The sequence below is a fragment of the Schistosoma mansoni genome, chromosome 6, assembly GCF_000237925.1.
Source record: "Schistosoma mansoni strain Puerto Rico chromosome 6, complete genome".
Classification (NCBI taxonomy): domain Eukaryota; kingdom Metazoa; phylum Platyhelminthes; class Trematoda; order Strigeidida; family Schistosomatidae; genus Schistosoma; species Schistosoma mansoni.
In genome coordinates this window covers 13,267,864-13,278,270 of record NC_031500.1, presented here as the reverse complement: position 1 = coordinate 13,278,270, position 10,407 = coordinate 13,267,864, and the positions used below count along the sequence as shown (strand labels likewise).

Sequence of the window (10,407 nt, the reverse complement as noted above, 5' to 3'; positions counted from 1 at the left end):
TAATAAAATAATGATATCAGAAATTAACGATGAAAACTTACTATTAATGTGTTAATACAGCTTTTTCGATGAATATCAAATAAATGTGTGGTAAGTTATTTGAGTAAGTGACCAGTTTATTCTATTAATCTGTGTTTTTCCTTTCCGAGGCAATACTCACAGTATGCATATATGCCAATAAGAGACTGATCAATTGCAGTCCTTAACATCAATGGGAAGATTCAAACAAATAATACTAAGTGAATTTAAACTTCCCCCTCATTGCACAAGCAAATGGCTATGAGGACTCAGTAGCTGAGTGCATAACGTGATGGCGTATGAAGCGAGCGGTACTGGGTTCGAGTCGCAGAGTGAATATCAACTCTGAGATGCAGGTACATCCATCTGACGAATCTCAAATAGGACGAAACGCGCGTCAAACTGGATTCCACTGCTAGCCACTATCCATCTTTGCTTATAAGAAAAGACATTGTTCGTCGAGTGAAACATGGAAGTTAGCTATACATTTTTTTATTTGAAATGAAAGGGATATTATCTGTTTTTGATGGAGTTTTGTTCTTTGAGCTGGATGGTTTGGTCATGGAGCTTTCATCGTTCTTCTGAATGGAATCAACAGCACAAACTTCAGGAAGAAGTCGATAAAGTTGTCTTATGTCTAACAGTGGAGTTCAAGGTGAACACATTATCGTATTCATGAACTGTCATCTAGATATATCTGTTTCCCAGATTTTTGATACTTATATCAGAGCTAGAACTCAGTATCTTTCTCTTCAAAAGTCAACATGGGTTATATATTGAGTTCATAAGATCAGATAGACAGTACCATGCTTATCGTGTACAAATTCTGTTTTCAAGAGTTTCTACTTTTTTACGTTGTTGACAACTGAGGACTGTGATTTATCAGTCTCGTTTGACTTATATGCATCCTGAGCGGGCTGCCGCGACATTACAATTTAGTTACAAGTTTTTATTAAAGTTGACGAGTGATTAAGAATGGAATCCAATACGCCCGTTTCGTCCTATATAAGACTTATCAGCTGGATGTACGTGTATCCCGATGAATAATTTATCTTAAGTGATTTCTGTGAGTTGGACTAATTAGTTTTCGTCTTAAATGTAACCTTGTTCGTGTGCCATGGATCAGTTAGCAATGTGCTGAATATTTTTCCAAATAACACTGGGAACATCAACTCACTTAGGTTTACCTTACTAATAAGTGCAAACTGAACACGAAACCTAGTTCTAGTGATTTCCACCATTTGTCTCCAGCCATTTAATATCAGTAATTTTCCGTTAGAGGTGAAATACAATAATGAGTATTAAAGGTTTTATAAAGGAAAACAATCAAAGATTAGGATATGTAGTTTTTAATTAATAAGCAGTGTAAAGTATAATTATAGAAGTGTAAACCTGAAGTGCTTTTGACAGAAAGGAAACAGTTTTTAAAAGCTATTTAGCTTTCCATGTTTATCAAATTAATGTTAACTCATGATAAGGTTTGTTTTGAATTGTAAAAGGATATTGTACAGTCAATGTTTTAATATCACTGAAGTAATTTGAAAAAAATTCACAGAATTTTCTCTTATTTTAACTAGTTTGTATAAGATCATCCAAGTACTTACTCACGCCTTTTAGACTTCATGAAGGAAAATAGGCCTTCATTAGCATTCTCCATCCAACTCTGTCTCAAACAACCCTTTCCAGTTCTTTCCAGTCGCTATTCATTCTTTTGATGTCTGCTTTTAATTTCCGAGTCAATGTATTCTTTGGACTTCCATTTTTCCTTTTTCACTAATGATTCCAAGTTACATCTTGCCTCATGATGCAGTTTGGTTATTTCCATTATGTATGTCTTATTCGCTCCTAGCCTCTTTTACCGATTTCCTCGTCACCTGGAAGCTGGATTGTATTCTCCCACACTAGGTTGTTTCTGATGGTACCCAAGCAGTGGATATTGAGTATGTTGCGCAGACAATAGTTTATAAACATCTGTACTTTTTTGATGATGATTGTGGTGGTTCCCCATCTTTCAGCTCCTTACAGTAGAACTAAATCTCTTGATGTTCCTATTGAAGATTCTCACTTTGATGTTGGCTGACGGTTGTTTTGATTTCCATATATTCCTCAATTATGGGAATGTGACCCTTTCTTTGCCAATCCGTGCCTTCACATTTGCATTAGATCCTCCATGTTCACGGATGATGCTTCCTAGATATGTGAAAGTTCCCACCTCTTCTAGAGTATGTTCATCAAGTGTTATTGGTTTGGTACATTGTGTGTTGTATTTCAGAATCTTCCTTTCTTCGTTTTGTATGTTGAGGCCTTTATGCTGCAGACGCTGCAGCTTTGTCTATAGCTCTTCTAGGGTTACTGCAGGTCCTAATCCTGGATAAAGGAAGGTTGGGCATGGGATCAGCAGTCCCATCTCGTGAAAAAACAACCTTTCTTAAAAAACACTAACCAGAATAAATAATTTAAGATCATCCAAGTGCATGATGAATAATGTCTACGAAATGCGAAATATATTATTAAACTCACTTTTCTATGTAGTCGATAAATAAAGTACTTTAAATATGTTATATTCATTTGGTGGTAGTCATAATACTTATTTGATGAACAGAGGAAATTCGTTGGTTACAATAACATTTGATCATAGGAGTTTTCAAAGCGTTACCCCAGTATACTTGGAGTACTAAATGACCAAAGCTGAAGTTAAACTCAGAGTACCGGGTAAATAAAGCTAATCAGTCAATAAAGTATTGATTCTTGATTGACTGAAGTGTTCAACCACCGCGTAACTTGACACTGTGACAAAAGTTAAAAGCAAATTAAGGGCAGTCAAACAAAATCGTACCATCATTTCATTAAATTGATGATCGTTGGATCGAGTTGCATCGGTAGGTGTAGACTATCTAATTGGGTTAGAGCGTTTGCTTTGACCAATAGTTGTAAATGTTGGATGACATTGTTAAGAACCAGTCATAACGACGAAGATGCATTCATTTTTCGTCGACACTCAGATCTTCAGTCTTAATGTTCTTTGATAATTTCTTTTCGCGAATTCATTCTTTTATCGAATCATATTTTCTTTGCCTAATGCTTTCCTATTACCACTGGTACTGTTAATAAACACACTACTCTAGCATTTATCCAGATAATTTCATCTCACTTTGTTGATACGTTTCGGCTATTATAACTGACGTGCATATGTTCCTGGTTCTGTGTTGTTCATGACGATATAACAAAGAACATCCATGACCCCAGCAAGTATCGAACCCAGTACCCTTGATTCTCCTGCAAACGCTTAGACACTAGGTTACTGAGCCAGAATCATGTTAACTGAAATCAGTCTGCTATATTACACTATAGTGTCGGTTACTACGTTAAGCGTACATAACATTCTAACTTCTAGACAGGCCAATTTATCCATCCTTCTTGAGTTACGTTTTGACCTTGTTAAGTATTCACTTATCAACCTTGACAGTTTTTATGTCAGCGTATATGTGCGCACATCTTATCCTACTCATCACATGTTTATAGCTTATTTTTGTGTGACTATAAATATCGATTAACGCTCAATTAAATCGAGTTCGCTCACATGCCTTCACTGCACATCATTTCGTTCCGCTCTCTCCTCTCCGCTTCCTTCATTTCGTCCCTCTGATTGTCTATCGAGATCAACGAGTGTACAAAATATATGTATTCAAAATTCCAATCTCGTATTTGACTTATTTAATTCCATTTCTCACTAACATGGCTCAAGTCGATGATTATATACGAGGATTGGCGAACTGTATATTTGACAGCAATCATTTCAATGACAATCCGAAACGACCTGACTGTAGTCAAATCTAGGACCACTAAAACACACCAATCTGATTGCCTTCAATAATTTTTTACGATCTCTCTAAACTCTCCATTATGAAAATTATTCTTCACTCATTGATTTCCAGAGGTGATCACAGGATTTCTATTGAGAGGTTATGAATAATGGTGTTCAACTGTATTGGATTCTAGTCGACTACTCATCGAAGTTAATGCAAGTTGGTTGGTTGACTAACGTTAAACATGAAAATCATTGGACGTGGGACAAGTGATCTAGAGATTAAGTGATCATGGAGGGACCGAGGATACTATGTTCAATGCTTGATGGAGTAATAAATGCGCACTCTTGAAGAAGTTCATGCATAGTTTTCAAGAGATTTCTTAGTTTGATCGTTTTATAGTGTCATTTTTTATTCAATGATCTTCACAAATGTCATCTGATAGTGATAGTTATTATAATATCATTCGTACTAATTTTAGCATTTTAAAATGTTTATGTAATCAGAACAACTAAATTATGTTAAACTAGAAGATCAGTTCATAATGTGAATGCATGTGCATATATACACACGAATACATTGAAAATCATGTGATTACAAGGTATCAAGTTCACTCATATAGTTACTAACTTTCAGTAAGAATTCCTTTGGCAACCAAGCTTAAATAGTATGTAGTACTAGTCAATCTTTTAAGAACCCATTTATGATTGCATTTAGTCGAACCAAACAAATGGATTCATTTTTTGAACTATATTTATAGTAGTATATTCAGTAATTCATACAAATTCAATGGAACCTATAGAATACTGGAAAATATTTATGACTTATTTAGTTATCTCAACTGTTTTCAACTTTAAAAGATAGCTGATCATTAAAAGTATGTGTTCTTCTTCAAATTGATCTATATTAACAATTTCTTGATTGATCCTGATGATAAATATTGATTGATCACCAGTTAAATGTTAACAGTTCAAGAATCCACATCGAATAATGTCTCTGATTGTGTTCTATTCTAACTTGTACAGTAAAAGGTCATGAATATTTCACCAAACACACCTGAATAGATTGTACAATTAATTAATTGATATAATGATCTATTGAAACAAACATAAGAACAGATAACTTGTTAAAATATCTATATGTCAAGAATAGGTAGCTCAGATATTCAAGAAGGCCGCCTACTAGTGATGAAATAATGATACTTGTAAACTGTAAGTTATATATATATACATATAAGGATGTATCGTTCATTTCCAAGAAAAATGGATCCATTGAACATTGAACATCGGATAGTGTCAGTTCCTTGTATTATTATTTAACTAAATGACTATGATTTAATTCATAATCTTTATCTAATTCAAATACAACAGTTTTATCATTACATTGTGAGGACTTCATTTTCATTTTAAGATTTGGTGAATTCAATTGTATTGTATTTGTTGTTTGAATTAATAATTGAGGTTGTGTACATAAATCAAATGAATTTAAATAATCTAATGTAGTTGTATAACAGAAACGATATTGTTCTTCTGTTTGTATCATCCATACACGTTGTTGTCTTAATAATTTTACTGTTTGATACATATCAATAACTGATTCTTGACGTAATCTTTCTAATACATTACACATTGTTATAAATAATCCTGTTCGACCAGAACCAGAACTGAAAAATAAAAAAAACATGGAATAGAAATGATTTACAGTCAGTCAGTTAGTAAGTTAGTTACAACGTAGAACTTTGTACGTACGTACAACAGTTCAAATTGCCATACCAAATTAGCACAGAGATGCAGTTATCGATTCAAATCTCATAGTGGTAGAAGTAGAAATGATTTTAGAAATCTAACATGTGGCATTCAATACGAATTGCTAAAGTTCTGAAGAGTTTATACGTGTTAAGATTCACTTGTAAAAATATATTCAAAACTCTGAAGAAATAAATTTAAGCTTGTGCTAATTATCACAATTAACAGTTAACTTTTTCAAGAAATGACTTACTCCTAATGAAAGTGAATTATCTATACTTAAAAGTTACTGGGATCAGACTATAAAGTTGTTGACAGTTCGTATGAACCATACTGGCAAATGATGACTATCTGTCTGTGGTCCTCTAGATAACCGTGATCTTTGGTTAAAGAAATTAATTGATATGGTGTAGGTTTGCTTTCTCGTTATCTTCATCCAGATCTTGAATTTCAGTATTCCTATATACATAACTTTTTTCTTCTGTCTTTTTGAAACACATGCTCAATGCTCAGTTTTTCTTATCATCATTTCTACTGCATATTTTGATCTCCCTTAACATTCATATAAATTAATTCTAATCGTACAAATATGGTTTGCGAGTTTAGGCTCTGCAGTGATAATGACTGACTTACTGAATAGTTATTATCTGTCAGTTAGTATTAAAACTTTTTATCTCCTAGGTCGATGAAATTTTTCCAAAATTAGGGCGTTAAGTGTTTCGTACTATATTAATAAGGGAAGTGTGGTGCGAAACTTAAATTGAAGTCTTTCAATCATCAAGGTATTTATACATTCTTAAAGATACAAACACTGTCTCAAAAATACGAATCTGTACGCACCGGGGGGTTATTATTGAGAGCAGTAACTATGAATTGGGTTTAAATAACTTTTTTATAATATCTTTAGTCAGGTTAATTAGTAAGATGGATTTAGATTACCGTAAATGTATAAAATATCCCACGATGAGCAATATTTGTAATCGTTCCTGAATTCCTAATAATAATGACCACACTAGATATTCGGTTGACAGAATCTAAGAACTATGCCATAAATACTTCATTTGCAATATGTCAACCAATTGTCTCAGACTTCATTTGTACACTAATTATTCTCTGTTCTCGTTCTATTTCCTCTGATCTTCTTAACCTTCTGCCTCCAGACATTTCACTTTTGATTGATGATACATAATACTTATTAATTATCAGAAGGGGTTTTGTGGAGATTTAGTATTTTTCATAGTAGAAAGCATGAGTCAATTGAAGCTAGACCACCATGGAAAACCTGGAAACACTGGACGGCCGTTTCGTCCTATTATGGGACTCCTCAGCAGTGCGCATCCACGAACCCGCTCTCGCGAGCGAGACTCGAACCCAGGACCTACCAGTCTCAAGCCGAAGCCCTTAACCGATAGACCACTGAGCTGGCATCCAACGGTGTTAATGTCTAACTTCAACTGATCGACGAAGTTGAGCAACCATTCACCAATTGTCTTCAGTGAGTTCCTATCTCACAACAGATGTGGTTTTGAACTCCACTGGTCACTGCTTCTCACTAGAGCTCCTAGATATTTTTCTCGAAGTCACTAGTGAGCATATGATTATATTAATTATCAGAAGGGGTTTTGTGGAGATTTAGTATTTTTCATAGTAGAACTTGTCTAATACTTATATCTGTCGACATCAGTAGCACACACCACAGTATAACTAGTTCGCATATTTTTTAATTTCATGGTCAATGCAATTGATATACCGTCTTTCTCAGTTTGAAAATCCGGATATTAGCTCTCATAAAGGATTAAGTAGTGGGAGTTCGTTGTTCCAACGAAAAAAATTTTTAAAATGAATTTTTATTATCATGTCGTTGTAAGTGCAAACTAAAGATATTGCACTTTGCACTTTTATCAGGGATGTAAATCGGAATGGTGGAATGATGGACTTCAATAATTTAAAATTGATTGATTATTGGCTTATAACGGATGTCATCTGTTTTTACTCCTTCAATAATAACCATAATACATCGATTAAGTTACAATGTAGCCATTATATTAAGTGACTTGACATCACGAGTAGTTGGCTGACAGAATTAGGTCAGCACTACAAGATCAGACGGATATGAGATCAGTCCTTACTCAGTGAACAATCACTGTCCTACGACCCGAATAGCTCGATGGTAATATGCTGAACAGTAACATGAGTTAGAATATCACAGACAGCACCCACTTTTGGGTGGATTACAGCTATGTCTTGCTGATAAGTGTTTACTAACATTAAACATAGGCGTTGCTCTTTTACTACTTCCAACCACCTAACATTTTAAAGAAGTTTAATAATTTCTGGAGTGGGACAAGGATCACTAACGATATTCATCATTATCCGTGCTAAAAAATGTAAGACATTAATTTGATTAGTAGTATATTATTTATGAAATCTAAAGATTTTAGGTTCATTCTCTAGTTAGGATATGATTTATCTACTATTGAGGAGTTCAGATCTAGGTATCAACTACTATTTAATCTTTCTTGATTTTCTTTCATCCCTATTCAATTCAAATCCATAATGAAAACTAATTCAAGAGAAAATAAACGAACTTGTCTAAATAATTAATTCAATGAACTGATGTAAACTATGAGTAATAATAGTAACTACTTTGGAATGATATCATGAATGGATCAATGTTGAACAATCATAGAGAACCTGAGAGAATTGGACGGCCACTGAGCTAGCACCTAATTGTGTTAACGTCTAACTTCAACTCATCCACGATATTGCGCGACCCATACTAAGACCAGTGCTTTCAAGTTTTCAATGGTAGTTTAACAATAATCCACTCATAATATCAATCTAAATTCAACAATCTCCATAACCTCATACTAGTACCTATTTTATTTACCTGCAATGAATAGTAATTGGTCCATCATAATGATATTGTTCTTTAATTTTATGCACATGTCCAATTAAATCAATTAGACTTTCACCAGTATGTGGTAATCCTTGTTCATTCCAATGTATATATTGTAATTGTCTTATTGTACGTGATTCACCATCACGTGTATCAGTCAGTTTAAATTCACGTAATATATGACTAGACATTGTATATTGAGCTGTTAAATCAATTACAAAAAATTGATAACGTGATGGTTTATCTTCTGGCCAATATGTAAAACATTTCTCCTGTATAAATATGAAAAATACAATATAAACTAATTGAATATGATAAAATATGGGGGTTGTTTGTGAAGATTTTTAATAATTTTTATATATAGTTGAAATCATGAGTCAATTGAAGCTAGACCACCATGAAAAACCTGGAAGCAGTGGACGGCAGTTTCGCCCTATTGCGGGACTCCTCAGCTTCGTGGATTGGTTGAAGCTAGAAATTAACACCGTTGGATGCCGGCCGGCTCAATGGTCTACCAGTTAAGTGATCTGGTGCGAGACTGGTAGGTCCTGAGTTCTAATCCCGAGAGGTGAGGTCGTGGATGTGTACTGCTGAGGAGTCCCACAATAGGACAAAACAGCCGTCTAATGCTTCCAGATTTTCCATAGTGGTCTAGCTTCCATTTACTCATGATTTCAAATATATATAAATATTATAAAATATGCTTATTCTTTCCATTATGATTTGATGAGTGTATGTGTGTTTGCTTGTTTTCTTATGGCACGAAGTCTATTATTAAAATATAATGAAGAATATTAGTTAACAACAGAGTAGATTTTGGTTAACCAGTCAAAGATAAACAATGTTAAATTTGATACATATCTACATATCGGTCTAATTGACCATAATACATCCACATAATGAGATGAAATTATCAAAATGAATCATAGATTAATAGGAGTGGTAACAGTATTCAATGTAGACATAAATAACATGAATCGAGAACAAAGAATAAATTTATAGAGTAGAGTGTCAAATGATTTTAAAATTGAATATGTAAGGGAAAACAAAGAGTGAATGTATCTATGCCGATTTTGATCGTTCCCAATATTTAGACACAATAATCTCTACTTGTAGTGTATGTTACTTATATCTTTCAACATAAGTAGTATGTAATGTCAATAGGAAGTGGAAAACATGGCAGCAGAAGGCTCGGAATATGGAGTTGAACAAACTAGAAAGACAAATAGAAGTGAATTTTGAACTAGAAGTATTGCAGAGAATGTGAATGACAAGTGATGGAAATTTTCAAATGAAGTATTCATTGTATGGTTCTTATATTTCATCAACAGATTCTGTAATTTTATATTAAACAATAAATCGGTTGTCCCCAACTGTGTCATCTTCCATTACATACCTACCAACACAATATAATACAATACTGAGTGACTTCATGATTTGAACTGCTCTTCAATTAGCTTTCTTTCAATTCATCAAAGAATTTTCTTAATTTCAGACCGCTGTATCTGTTTCTATCTGAGTGCCTATTTTCTGTAATTTTTATGATATCTTTATGAAAGTGACTGGGATTTGAACTATCATATACGAAATTCGTCAGCTTGAAGTACCTTTATCTCAATCAGTATTGTTGCTGTCATCAGGACTCGAATTTAGTATTTTATAATCTCATATACCAAACATTTACCCATCAACTTGATAAGTCAATATTATCATCATTAGTTTAAAGAATATTAAACTTCTTTCTAAACATAACTTTTTCAACGTCACAGTGTAATAAAAAAGATAAGTACTAACGCTTCAAGTAATTTGAAGCGAATTCTAAATAAAGATTCCTTGTTCACTTTGCATTGTTTGCTTGTATCTTCCCAATGTTGTTTAGGACTTCAGTTGATCAGTCTTACATTGATATATGTGCATCCCGTGGGGACTACCTTAATAT

General features: G+C 33.7%; 1 protein-coding gene across 1 annotated transcript in view; it reads right to left on the bottom strand.

The window, feature by feature from the left end:
* Positions 1–5,135: 5,135 nt before the first annotated feature.
* Smp_156220 (putative receptor tyrosine phosphatase type r2a) overlaps positions 5,136–10,407 on the bottom strand; it is a gene marked incomplete at both ends in the record, with an annotated part of 60,104 nt that continues 54,832 nt past the window's right edge. Inside the window, 2 exons of the mRNA XM_018798319.1 lie at positions 5,136–5,487; positions 8,460–8,740. Coding sequence (XP_018653273.1) covers positions 5,136–5,487; positions 8,460–8,740 — 633 coding nt within the window. The remainder of the gene's footprint in view (positions 5,488–8,459; positions 8,741–10,407) is intronic.